Source organism: Cricetulus griseus (genome assembly GCF_003668045.3).
Source record: "Cricetulus griseus strain 17A/GY chromosome 1 unlocalized genomic scaffold, alternate assembly CriGri-PICRH-1.0 chr1_0, whole genome shotgun sequence".
Lineage (NCBI taxonomy): Eukaryota > Metazoa > Chordata > Mammalia > Rodentia > Cricetidae > Cricetulus > Cricetulus griseus.
In genome coordinates this window covers 28,509,393-28,523,944 of record NW_023276806.1, presented here as the reverse complement: position 1 = coordinate 28,523,944, position 14,552 = coordinate 28,509,393, and the positions used below count along the sequence as shown (strand labels likewise).

Sequence of the window (14,552 nt, the reverse complement as noted above, 5' to 3'; positions counted from 1 at the left end):
TGTAGGGGCGGCTCCTGGTATAGACACAGAACTTTGGTGATGGAGAGCAGTGTCATTAGTCAGCCTGAAGTTTCCATGTTGTCAGTGAGGACATGGAACAGTGGACTGAATTGCCCAGGGATATTGCAATCCTTTCTCCTGATTCCCACTTCAGTGGTTTGTGCTTTCAGGACAAATTCCTTATAGGTAAAGTAAAATAGAAAAGGCCAAATTAAGGTATTTCTCAAACCAAGATACAGTGATAAGGGAGGTCAGTTACTGCTCTAACTCTTAAGATGTCTGAGTTGTCAAGAGAGTCAATGTCTAGAGGCTTTCTTATGAGAACATCAGTTCTTTCATGATGACTCCAGCATGTTCTGGAATGGGGTTTTCTACTAGCTAGTGTTAGTATTAACAATAGTTAAGAAAACCACTGGCCAGGCGTTGAAATAGTAGCACCTTAGCTTGTCAGGAAGAGCAGCCAGTAGGTTGAATCAGGGACATTCCATTTCCTCTTTGCCTTAAAAGAAAAATGGTAAAGTGAAAGAAATTGTGAAAATTCATCAACCAGGAAGGATGGTTGCTGATTTCTGAGTATTTCTCAAGAGCTGTGCCTAGGTCTCCCTGAATCTAGATGGCTGGATGGAGTTCATAATAGAAGCTTTATCACGGCCTTTAAAAATTAAATGTTAGGATTAGCATGCACAGTAATGGGACTCATTTTGGCATCTTCATGCATATGTGTTACGACAGTTTGTTCTCATTTGTTTGACTTGCCTGTTACCTGCCCCATCCTATGCTTCCCCCACTCCAGCTGGTTCCCCCACACACATAGTTTTGAGGGAAAAGAAATGATAAAAAAAAATTACCAAAATATTCTTCATCAAAAGATTAGGAGGAAGATGAAAATTATGTACTCATGCAAAGTTCTATAGACAAGATAAAAATCACCTCCCAACTGCCTATTCACTTAGAGTTGGTGTTTGGAGCGTATTTCTGTAAACTACAGACATGTTCTCAGTTTTTGCCTGTGCTCAGACTTGAAGAAACCTCTGGAGACCCTAGGACTGGGCTTGTATGCACGGGCAGAAGCGTTGAAAGAAGGTTGTTCTTCAAGGAAAGCCTTGCTGATTTGAGCATGTTTATCAAGTTCAGTTCTCAGGAGTAGGCTATCAAAAGAAGTCAAGATTCTCCTGGCTCATATTTTACTTAGACTCATGTATATCACACAGTTTTATTTCAAGTTCCCTGGGCCTCTCAGCTACACATGAGTAGCTTTGGAGAACCCAAAAGTTTGTCCAAATCCTATGCACAACTTGTATCTGGGGCTAAATTTATTTTTTCTGTCATCTCAAAGTCTGTGATGTAAAGAGACTTGAGAATCACTGGGTTCTAAGTGCCCTTTGTACTTAGTATTGTGATGGTGGTTGTGATGGTTCATTATATTAACTAATTTAACATTTACATCTACTGATTTCTCTTTCTCTCTCCCCACATCCTGCCCACAGGTCCTCCTGTAAGTATTGCCTGATTTCGGCCCTCCACATTAATCAGGATCCACGTATGTTAAAACCTTGTTAAAAACAGATATGGTTGATGCTCCATTTGGAAAATGTGACTGACCTTTTATGAATGTTTAAATGTGTAAAATGATTTCCTTACTACACATTTTTGGGTCATGTGCTATGTTAGAATGCAATATTGGGGGTGGACTATGTTTTTTATGTTGTCACACACTGATTACTCTCTCGAGACTTTGGGGTAACATATGAAGCTTCTGGTTTTGAGTCCTTTTCCTGGAATTCTGAGGTTTTCTTTTGCAAGCAAGTCTCCAAGCTATTTCACACTTCTTTTTTCATCTGTTGAAACTCGTGTCTGAGCTATTTGGATTTGCCGGTCTACCAAATGTAGATGGCAACATGATCATGGAAGTGATATCCCCTATGTGGCCGGGGCCAGTCCTCCCCTTCTTAGGCAGAACTCCCTTTGAAGTCTGTTGGAGCCTTGCCTGCATAAGGAGCCTGAGACTCGGTCCTTGGAGAGTTTGTGCTCCTTTCTTTCCTCGAGTAGGTCATAACTGTGGCATTCCAGTCTGCTTTGCACTCACAGGAATAGATTATCTTGTCAGCTTTGAGCCCAATGCATTTTTGAGTAATATCCTGGCTATCTGCTGTCTGACCCTGGTGTTTATGCTGTGCACTGGGCCTTTTCAGTAGCAACGATTGTTAGCCTTGAGATAGTTTCTCATCCCAGATTGTACATTGCCAATTTATCTGAGGCCAGCACAGTCCAGGGAGAGAGATTAGCACACACTTGTTGACTTGCTCAGAGGAAGCATTGGCTTCTAAATATCTTTTGCAGTCTTCCTGCCATGTTCAAGGATGGGACATGAATCATGTTTGCAATGATCTCGCTACTGTGACTGACTTATCTCCTCTTGCTTAATGCTAGGTAGACAGTGTGACCCAGGTCTAGAAGCCTTTACTCTCTGCCTTCATATTTAAGCTTCTGTCTTTAAAACTCAAAACAAAACATGACTGCCCCAGAGGAAACTCCCTAGGTTACAGGGTGGGCAGTAACATGTTTAATGCTTCTTTCTATGGAATTTGTATTTGTCATACAGATTGAGAAGTTAATTCTCAAGTCTGCATGATGGTGACCTTTAAGATGCAAGCATTTCCTCTTTGATCCATTAAAACAGCTGTAGGCATATTACCTATGTTTGCTTGGGCTATCTCTTAGTCCAGATTTTCTGCTAAAAGATTTTGTATGTCTTTTCTTACTGTATAGAAAAAGAAAGAAAGAACTTACTATGTCTCAACTATTTGGTGAGCAATTGTAAAGGTACTTTGTACACAAAGTGTCATGTTTATTCATAGCAACCCTCTGGCATAACCAGCCCCATTTTCCAGTGATGAAACTGAGGTTCATTGAGATTAATTCCGTTAGGCTGCAGAGCTAAGGACTTGTGAAGTTAAAATTCAGTTGGATACATCTAATTTTATATCCTTTCAGCTTCATGCTTAGTTGTTGATGAATTCTAAGTGTGTTATAATACAGACCATTGTTATATAAAGTAGGCAGACCATGTTTAAATCACATTCCCCGGCATTAATAATTACATACAATAAAAGCTTGGTCAGTCAATGTAAAATGGCTGCATTATAAAGCAAGCATGATCCCCCCCCCCACACACACACATACATACACTCTACCTTGACTTCATTTCAAACAAGTCATGATGAGGGCAGCAAACTACTTCAAAGACATAAATTGTGGCCATGTGTGTTCATGCAGAGTAAGAGAGAAGTCAAATTGTTCACATGAAGGTTAGATGATAAACCATTTGTAGTAGCTTAAATGAGAAATGCCCCCCCATAGGCTTAATCAGATGAACACTTTGTCCCCAGTTGGTGGCACTCCTTGAGGAGTTAGGAGGCACAGCCTTGCCAGAGGGAGTCAGTTCAGCCTACCTGTGCTTCCGTCACGCCTCCCCACCTCGATGAACTCTTATCTCTTTGAAACTATAATCCAGAATAAATTCTTCCCATAAGTCACTTTTGGTCCTGGTGTTTTATCACAGCAATAGAAAAATAACTGGTACACTAGTAGTGGAAAAAAGAGGAGAAAATATGTAGACTCTGCAGCCTCTTTTAATGCAATGGAGTTGTGCCTTATTGCCTATGATGTGGTACTCTTCTGGGTGAAATTATCTCATAGTGAAATTCTGTTGAGCCTATCATTTTTAACCCCCCATCCAGGATTTCTAAGGAATATCCATCTTCCATCTAATTTTGCTTTATAATAAGTAGTTTTATAGGCAATTTCTATGGCATGACTTATATCTAAATAACTATTAATGAATAGTGGCACTATTATGATTAGATAGACTTACTATCAATGTATTTATCTATAGACAGCATCCAACTATTGGCAACTTTAATGTCTGGTGGTCTTTATTTCCTATTTTAAGCATCATTTCAATTTTATATGTACTTTTTCTTTTATTCATTTTCATGAGCTGAAGTCTAAAGTTTAGAAAAACTTTATTTCCCTAATTTGTGTCTTTAAAATGTGCTCTGCTATCTCCACAAGTAAGAAACTGCTTCCCGTGTAGATATCAAGGTATGTTACTATTTTAATCACACGTGCCTCTGTTTACATTCTGTATTTTTCACATGATGGCCACAGGTAGTCTGATAAATTGATAGTCTTGCTTCTGGTGGGTAACCCTTGGCACAAAACCTATAGCAAGGAAGTCCTCCAGAAGTCTTTGTTGCTGGCCTCCTCGGGTGCTAGGGCTTCCTGTGAACAGAATACTGAGGAGAATTCTTGCAACCTTTTGTGCATTTTCTTGCCCTTCACTTTAATTTCATCATCAGAAATACTCAGTATCAAGGGCAGCATTGGGCACGTTGCAGTGATCTACAATGTGTTGACTGACCCAAGGAAGGATGGCATTTCTTACTGTCTTTTGTTCTTGCTAAAACTCGCCTGTTTCTTATTATCCTCTTCCAGTAATAGTCTCAGGGTTAAAAGAACAAAATTAAAAAAAAAACACAATTGATGATAAAATGTATCAAATTCTCACTTAAATCTTCATTTGATACATTTTGGAAAACTTGGATATAACACACTAGAATGTGTGGGTATACATAATTACATGCTTTTCTTGTCAGTTCCTATATTTTTATATATTGAGGTTATTTGTAATTTAAAACTTGAAATGCAACTTGAACTAGATTTCACATATCAATTTATAGTAAGCTGTTAAGCCTTAATGCATTTTGACAAAAATATTTATAAGCAACTGAAATGGAGCAATTTTATGATTATAAGTGTGATTTTCCTGTTTTTCTATTCATCTACTTTTTCTCTCATGGAGGTAACACTTGAGAATCCTGCTCTAAGGACCTCCACGCAGATGCTTTAGGCTTCTAGCTCTGAGAATACAACTCGAGCGATATGTTAGACCATTGTGTTTACTACGGAAATTTACTTTGGTTTTGGATAGTGTGTGTGTGTGTGTGTGTGTGTGTGTGTGTGTGTGTGTGTGTGTGTGTGTGTGAAACAAGGCATCTTTCTTAATTGTAGTCCACCTTGTATTTTAAGACAGAGCTGCTCACTCTCACTGGAGCTCACCAATTTGAGAGCTGCCTGTTGAGCTCCAGGAATTTGTTCTCTGCCCCTCCAGTGTGATGGTTATCCCACGCCATGCTTTACTTTTAATGTGTTAAGGTGTGTTGGGGAATCCAAACTCTGGTCCTTGGGCTTAACTTTGAAACTGAATCATCTCCAGCCTGTTTTGGAGATCCAAGATATATTTCAAGATATATATATATATATATATATATATATATTATATATATATATATATTCATATATATATGAAATACAAAGCAAAGATTTAGATATGAATTGAAAAAATAACCTCAGGATTTTGAAAATGAGCGAATGTCTCTCCCATTCTTACAGTCTGAGTCTGTCCTGTCCAAAAGGAAGTTCGACTCAAAACTCAAAATCATCACAGGTCATAGAATCAAGCAGGTCTAATAACTGTAGCCAGAGAAAGAGTCAGGAGACCCTTTGTGACTGACTGTTTTACTTGTATGGGTCCACCAAGCCCTATAATTACTCTTGATTGACAGAGATATGATGTTATTGTTGGTAGCTTGAACCCTCTGAGGTGTGAAATCTGAGGCTGTTGCACAGCCTGTTTTGTTCCATCCACCTTCAGCAATTGTCAAGTCAGTTTGAATGTTAGAATCCTGTTGACAGATGAGTGAGGCAGCCCGAGCCAAACTAAGCTTACTGCGCTGGTTCTGTGGAGGATGAATTAGGAAAAGAAATCTCTGCAGAACTTTAAGATACAAAATGCTGACGTCTCTACTGCATAATGAAGAAACAGCTTAGGTTTTCTCATTTGAAAGTAATTCTTTTCCAGCTATAAGTACAACTGATAGCAACTACTCGTGTTTTGCCATTTCATGTAACAATTTCTGTATCACCTCTGTGACCAAGACTGACTATACCCATTTTATAAAGGAGGAAATGGGCTTGGGCCCATCATACAGCTTGTCCTGCAGTGTACGCCAATCACAAGGCAGAAGTAGACTTTGAACCCAGGTTTATCTCTCTGCAAAACTCATTTCCCTCCATGTTCTAAAGATGGTTTTCAGGCAAGTTGACTTTTAGTGTCACTGTCTTCTCTGTAAGTAGCATCCTTATACCTTAGTCTGCCTGCTGTCTTGCAACTTGTATATAGCCTTTCACATTGCTGATTGCTTAAAGTAAACTTACACATGATGGAAAGAGCATCAAGTGAAAGCACAGTCATTAAAAGCTTTGCCTCGTGAGTCAAGAAAATCAGGAAAATGCACTTATCAAGTTTTCAGAAAAAGTTCTTCTGTGTCTTTGTCATGTGCTTTCCTTGTTGCAGCGGCTCAATAGTCAGAGAAAAGCACCATGCAAGGGTGGTGGCTCATGTCAGCTCATGCTTGATGGGCTCAGTGCATCATGGTGGGGACAGTTACAGCAGCAGGAGCTGGAGCCCCACTCCATCTGCAGTAAAGAGGCAGAGACAATGGTGTGTCTTCCACCTCACTGATGGAACCAAGGTAATCCCCTGTATGCACACTCAGCAGCCTACGTCCCAAAGGAGTCTAGATCCTGTCACATTGACGATGAACACTTACCATCACCTTTAGCGACCACTCTTTCCCCTCTAATAGGATACCACTGGTGACTGAAGACAAAACTGTTTGTCTTATAGGAGGTGGTATCAGTACAAAATACATGGATAGTTAGATAACCAAAACATTCACTGTAGCAATGGAAAGCAATGAAAACCCGGGCAGTTACTTTACGTTTAAAGGCCTCATATGAGTAGAGTTAGAAAAATGGTAACAGGCTGTCATGTTAAGTGGCTCATTTTGTTTCTTAGTTAGGGTTTATGTTGCTGTTATAAAACACCATGACCCACATGAACTTGGGGAGGAAATGGTTTCTTTTATCTCATAGTTTTTAATCCATAATCCAGGATCACCTGCCTAGGGGTAGCACTGCCCACAGTGGGCTGGGTCCTCCAAAGTCTATCATCAATCAAGACAATACCCCATGGACATGACTACAGGCTAATCTCTATGGAGATTTTCTCGATTAAGAGTCCTTCTTTCTAGATGCCCTAGCATGTGCCCAGTTGACATAAAAACTAGCCTGGGCATTTTGGGATCTTGCATAGATGTTTGCCTCCTGCAGCATAGGATAAAAAGGGGGCTATAACTGTGATCTCTGAAAGGAAAGGAAGAGCCCAGCATTCCTTTTTTTTTTTTTTTTTTTTTTTTTTGAGTAGTTCCGGGCTATAGATGGCAAAGTTCAGTCCCAATTTGTTTACATGCTTTCTGTGCTCTTCTTTACATAGGCTATAGTGCCAGATAAAGCAGACCTTTGGACTTGTGGAGGTGGCATAAAGAGTACAGACTCATCTTCAAATTGAGATAAATCAGGGTCTGTGTGTGTGTGTGTGTGTGTGTGTGTGTGTATGTGTGTATGTGTGTGCACGTGCACGTGCGCGTGCCTGCGTATTTTAATGAGAAGTAATAGATATAAAAGTATCAGTGGTATTTTTCTTTCTAACATTGTTTTCTGTGTAGTACTTATGCATACCATCTATTTGACAATGGCTATAGCTTTGATATCAGATAAGAACTGAGACCTTACTGATTTGCCACATTGGACATTTATTCTTTTATGTGGTATAGGGCTGTGCTTCTTATAGGGACTCAGACCAATGGAGACGCTGTCACCTTCACAGTCTATTCCAAGACTCCCCGGGGTTAGACAGAAGATGAAGAAAGCAAGCTGAGGGTCAAGTGGGCCTGTTCCACACCCAGTACTAGAAATGCAGGGGGTTCTATATCATATCATTACTTCTGCCCAGAAACATGACAAGTGTCAAATCAGTTGCTCACATAACTGCAGGGGATGTGGAGAATAATAACTGGACTCAAAAGAAAATCAGGGAAGAGAAAAAAAGAGGAGCTAAAAGAGTGATCCTTGTAAGTAAACACATAAGTAGGAGAGCAAGGAAGTAAGGCTTGTTTTGTCTTTTTTAAGTTGTGGAAACGAAACCCAGGGCCCTACCACACTCTTGGCAAGTGCTCTAGTAGAGCTACACACACCTCAATCTCATTCAGAATTCCTAAAAACATTTCAAAAAGAAACCTATCAGATCACTGGATACCTCCATACCATTCTGATAGCAAGTCCACTAATAAATGAGGTGTCCTGTCACCCTGTCCCATTTTGCTTTCTTGTCACCAAATTCTTAGTCACATGGCTGAGTTCCTAGGACTGTCTGCTATGAAGACATGTAGATATCTCATGGGACAGGTTAGGGAAGTGACTTGGTGATTTGTGAAGCAATAACTATCAATAGCAAGGAAACTCCTTTAGAGTTAAATGCGAAGCAGATTAGACACATTTTGGAAGTGATATTTTTAACAAGGTCAAATGAGCGATTTGAGTGATTGCTGTTCCCCATGAGTGGTTAAGCATTAACAATACCCAGCAGCGTGTGCACACTAAGGGGATCTTGGTGCCTCCATTCTTCCAAAGAAGCTACTTAAAAATGCTGCAACTGCCCTGCACACAGGATAGCACCTGCCCCAATTCTGATTCCATGGGCCTATGAAGCATCCCACCACCACCACCACCACACATTTGGCCAAAGTCAAATGAACTTTATCTTCATCTGGATATTGCCCATAGGACTCTAATATGGAAACATTCTCCTCTTTGCATTATTAAATAAACATCAATTTTCATCCTGGAGAATTAAGAAAAATTCACAGCTTGAAACCTAGTATTGCAGGTTTATTAAATGTGCATTACAAAATTATTAATGATTTTAATAAACATTTACTTCCACAAATCTTCCTGCTTGTAGTTAAAATAAAACTTCTTGTTTTACTTTCTAATGCCTCAAGGCTACTCACAATGTATGTACTTCTAACTTTTGTTTCTGAGAAATTATTAAAAATGATTTCTTCGTGGTGAAAGATAGAAACAAAGGAATATAGAGGCAGAGGGATGCCACAAAATTGTTAATAGCTAGCTCAACTGCTTATTTAAAAGATACTATAGTGATTCATTTATCCAGACTGTCCTGAATATCTAGGGCATGGTTTTCCCTCTGTTGTGTATGAGGGGTAAAATGGCAAGTAAGACACGGCCTTGTCTCTAGAGACCTTAGAATCCAGTAGAGAACAAAACACAATCAGTGGTTTGATGGGGAAAAAACAATATTATGGGAAAAAGAAACACAATGGGCAAAGAGGTGTGTTCATGCCACACCCAGTGCAGTGAGAGAATGGCGGGGAAGAAAACAGTCCAGATTTGACATGGAGGAGAGCCAGGATATATCTGGGTCCGGTCAAGGTGTTTGTCTTCTATGTGGCTTCTATGACATCTGTGAAAATAAAGAACAAGTGTACTAGCGAGGCTAGAGCCCAAGGATAAGATGAGAAGAGTGAGAACTCAGACCTGAGAAAGAAGGGATGGCGGAGGACCTTGCATGCCAGGCTGAGTCTTCAGAGGGTTCAGACAGAGCAGGCATGGCCAGAGGGACATTTTAGAAGAGTGCTCTTGCAGAGGACCTAAGAGAGGAGAAATGGGAAGAAAGAAATGCTCCGATAATTGTTGCTGTGAGAAACAGGACAGCACGAGGGAATGGCTGGGGAGACATAGGGGATGGGGCAGGTTTAGGTGGCATTACTAAGGCCGACGTGCTGCGCTGTGTGGCCAGAATGAGTAATGAAGAGGAAGGAGAGGTGCTGCTGGCTCTCAGCATCTCTGGGAAGCACTGTGCAGCAGGCTATCGGGGAGAATAACGAAGAAAAGGCCTGAGACGGGGCATGCCCCGCTTGTCGCTGTGGCAGATATAACTGCAGGTGTCACTAATGGAGAATTCTTAATTCTAGTTAAGTTTTCTGAGATTTGACTTTCATAGCAGGGAAGGTAGGGGGCAGATGTGATGGATGGCTCATGTCTATTTTCAACTTGATTTAATTTAGAATCACCGTAGAAAACTTGGGTGTGTCCATGAGGACCTTCCCAAGGTTTGAGTGAGGTGGGAGCAATGCTGCCATTGTGGGTGGCACCATTTCCTCGGCTCACATCCCAGCCTGAATGAAATGGAGAAATAAGCGGAGCACCAGTGTCCATTTCTCTCTGCTTCCTGGCTGTGGATGCACTGTGACACCATGCCTTCTTCAAGGCAGACTGTACCTTCAGACAGTGAACCGGATTCAACTGCCCCCATAAGTTGCTTTTATACAATATTGCCACAGCAATGAGAATATTGTAGTTTAGAACAGCAGTCCACAGCATGACAGCCAGGTGGAGAGCATGCCTGTGCCTAGGATGCTTTCTCATTTTTAACTTTCTGTTCCATCTGGGCTCCCAGTCTATGGGATGGATGGCCCATATTCAGGGAATACCGCCCCTTTCTCATTAATCCTCTCAAACACTTGCACAGATACGCCCAAAGCTATTTACTAATCTAGGTCAGTTTTCTCAACCTAGTCCAGTTGATATCAAGTTGCCCCATCACAGAGGTGATGCAGGGCTTCACCCGAAGTAAGATACCTGGAAGATTTGTGACTTTATAGAGAGGATGTGAAGGGTAGTCCAGGAAGATCCAAGGATTTATAGAGTGGGGCGTGAAGGGTGGCCTGGGAGAATAAGTTAAATATATCACTCCCTGGAGAAAGCAGAGGAAGGCATAGCAACAGCACCTTAGGAAAAGCAGCCCTCCATGGAGACACCTATTTCCATTTCCATTTTCCATTCTATTTTTTGTTTTTGAGTTTGGATAGTTGGAAAGATATCAGAGTAGAGATACCAGCTTCAAGAGGTACCAAGCTCTTGTCCTTTTAATGAAAAATGATGTTTACTTGGGCATTTTCCTCTGTGCACTGGAGTTCTGGCATGGTTGGGGTGCATGTAGTCCTGCAAAATGGATAATGAAATTGGAAACAAAAATATGCATGCAATCTAACAGAAGGTGACTCTTTCAGGATTCACTCTAGAAAAAAAAGATCCTTCGGGACATCTAAGTATGTAGAGGGTTATTGTATGGAAATGGCTTACAAAATTGTGGGTGCTAGCAAGTCTAAAATCTGTAGGCATGTCAGTGGGCTGGAGGAAACCCAAACTCAGGTCCTCATGCATGGCCCAGTAAGTTCTTTACAGCTGGCCCAACATCGCAGATGGCATTGCTATATCTCTTAGGGTAGTGTTTCTTTAGCAGGGAACCTTGACTTTTGCTATTGGTCTTTAATTGATTGGAAGCCTAGCCCCCCTCCCCATTGAGAGTAATAAGCTTGACTTAAACGTCACTCAGGGAAAATACAATCACATCTTAACAAATGTCTTCACAGTAGCATCTAGCCAGTATTTGATCAAATGTCTGAACTCCACAGTCCTGCCTATGTATCAAAAAAATTACTGCACCAGTGTCTCCAAACAGACACCTTTAAAACTGTTTCTCAGACTTGTGTTGCTTTCTTCTGTCGCTGTAAACCCTTCCTCCTCCTTCCTTGATGCCTTGACTTAATTCAGTTTTCATATTCTATGTAAAAACCTCCAACTATGACTGGGAAGTGTAATACACACATGTGACTTGGCATGCATTCTTTGCTAATATCCAGCAATATATTGTTGGATGTTAGATAACAAAGGCCCTATACATGAATGAACTTCTCTGTACCAGGATGAGGGTAGAACTACTCTACGGCCATAAAGACAAATATTCAGAATGAAGTTTGACACCATGTTCATGTTCAGGCAATCTGAGTAGCATGCTCTTTGATTTGGCCCATGGCCTCTCCAGTCATTAGGTTTTGCCAGATGTATAGCATCAGACGTGTATTGCCTCCAATCCAACAGAGAAACAGTTGATTAGCCCCAATATAGTTGCTCCATGATTGCTCCCATGGCCATATCTTCTCAGGCAGGCTAGCATGCTTGCAAGGATAATGTTAACTGGGTGACACTGTTGGTGAAATTTTTCCCCTAGCTGCCTTCATAGTGTGCTTTAGTTCTAGAAATACCTGTCATTGCTCTGCTTCACTTCATAGTTTTTAAGGGAGACAGACTCATGGCTAAGTGACAAGCGGATAACAATGACTGGAATGCTCATATTTGATCTCTTCATTGCAAATAAATCAGGCGTACACTTTTGAGAAGTGACAAGATGGACTCCCGCCTGACACATTTCAATATTGAACACTCCTGTATGGCTGACATTTGAAAACCCATACTTAAGAAGATGGAGGTGATGCAGTTCTCTTGTGTGGAGGCCATGCTAGGGGGCAGGATAAAGACATCCCTTGAAACTGCAGGGGCTGGCCAGGGAAGGCAGGCATCATTACTAGGAGGTACCAGCAGAGGCTTTACACCCAAGCCAGAGAAGCCAGGGTTGCCCTTTCCCAACACTGCTGCACTTGTGTACTCCATCCCTTCCTCCTGGCTCAGGAACCATCCCAGTGTTCTGCGGGCGGTGGAGGAGAAGCCTAAAGGCATACCCACAAAGTGGCTGAATCACCATTTCCTTCTGTGAATACACAAATGAAATCCATATTTGTATAACCAGCCCACAGCAAAAGAGGGGAAGGTTTGGCAGGCATGGTAGAAACCCAATCTGGAAACTACAAATTTAAAAACAATTATTTTAAATTTCATATCACAGACTTCCTTTTGGAGGCTTCCGTTCACTGCATCTATATTAGGATATCCTTCTGGGAGTGGAAACAGAAGCATTTCAGAGCTTTGTGCTGCCCAGAGCCCATGGATTTTATAGGCTACATGAAAGCATACTTGAGTCCTGTACTGCAGATTCAGCCCTTTATTCTGATACATAATTTCACTCGACAGTAGTAGACGTACATACATGGTCTGTTGATTTGCAGTTTGGGAACAATTTCAAGTTGCTTGCTTCCAGAGCGCATTATTAACAGTCAGTGGCATACGGGTTCAGGCTTTTTCACAGGTGAGAGGGGAAGTTGAAAGAGTGGGCTACAGAGCACTCTGCAGGCCCCCAGAAAATTTACTGCCTGTCTGTAGTAATGGCTGAATGTATATATCTTTCACCATATGTAGCCTTTTATTTAGACTTCTAATCCATGGTACAGAATAAGAACTGGTTTGTGAAAAACTCTCCCTTGGAGTGGAACTAATTAACTTGGCTGGGTCCTTTCAGATACTTTGACTATTACCCAATATGCCCCAGGAATATCCCTGGATAGGAAATGACCTAAGCTTCCACTTCCAGTTGTGGGGATTATTTCTTCTGATGCCCCCTCCACCCCTAGTCAGCCATCTACTTTGCATATTAAAGTTAATCTTCTAACCATTGACTAGCTGCACCTAGTAAGCTGGCATTGCCACTACATACAGACGTTGGACTTTACACTGCATGAGTTGAAAAAGAACTGTTTCTGAAATCTCACATTGTTCACTGGTTTGAAAGTTGTATGAAAGATGGGGATTAATTCACTTTGCTGACCAGGCCCCCTGGGTTTTATTTGTTAGGAATGTTATTTTCCCATAGGCATTAGCCTTCCTTTTTAGATGGGGGAAATGCCCCCTTCCTTTAAAACTTAAATCTCATGATGTCAATAGAATTCAGAAGAGCACTTGAAGATCATACAACAGCTGATGGCAATTTCAGATCACTGGAAATTTCTGAACAAAATGAAAAATTGCTTGAGCTCATATCAAATATCATAATTTATAGGAAACTCGTTACAGAAACTGCATAGTTCCTATAATAGGAAGTTTCCTATGTGCAGCTATCTAATCAAAAACATAAGGCAAATGAAGTAGCATCTGAATCATTTGAGGGAGGGGAAAATTTTATTTTGTCAATAAGAAATATACTAAAAGAGCAGGAAGTTGTTTCCTTCTCACTTTCAGAACGTCCAGTACTTTCTAAAAGTCTGACAACACACTTAGATATTGAAGCATATAATAGGACATAATTCTGTTAAAAATAGGAACTAGAATGTTTTCAGTCACAGAAACATTACCACAAATTCATTCATTCTGTTGCCATAAAGGATAGTGGCAACCTGTGGAACTTTCAGTCAATTAAAATACATTTACTATAATGTCAGCAATTTAGGCTTTACGAACATACAGGCATTACTTGGGGAAGTGTTTGGTGACAGGCAAGGAATGGTTTACGTTAGTGTTTCTGTCTGGAGTCTGGAGGTCAGCATCCTTTCAGGATTGAGGTGTTTCTCTGATGCACCATGTTTTTATTGGTGGACAGGATATATGAAAGGTGGCCGACCATAAAATCATTATGATAAATCTCTCACAAGAAGAAAACAGCTGTTTTCAACTTTCTTCCCTCTGTGAATGGGATCTACATAGCATCTTAAATTAGAGATATCCAAAGTGCTTACTTTAAAATTACAATTGAAACCAGCTAAAGATTTGACTTCATCCACCACAGTTATCACCTGGATCTCAGTTGTTAAGCTCCTTGCTTAAGCATCCAAATGCGT

At 40.8% G+C, this 14,552-nt stretch overlaps 1 protein-coding gene across 1 annotated transcript in view; it reads left to right on the top strand.

Moving 5' to 3' along the window:
- The window catches only part of Col25a1 (collagen type XXV alpha 1 chain), a 373,933-nt gene that overhangs the window by 185,798 nt on the left and 173,583 nt on the right, over positions 1 to 14,552 (top strand). The window contains exon 4 of the mRNA XM_035451853.1: positions 1,488 to 1,495. Within this exon, the coding sequence (XP_035307744.1) occupies positions 1,488 to 1,495 (8 nt within the window). The remainder of the gene's footprint in view (positions 1 to 1,487; positions 1,496 to 14,552) is intronic.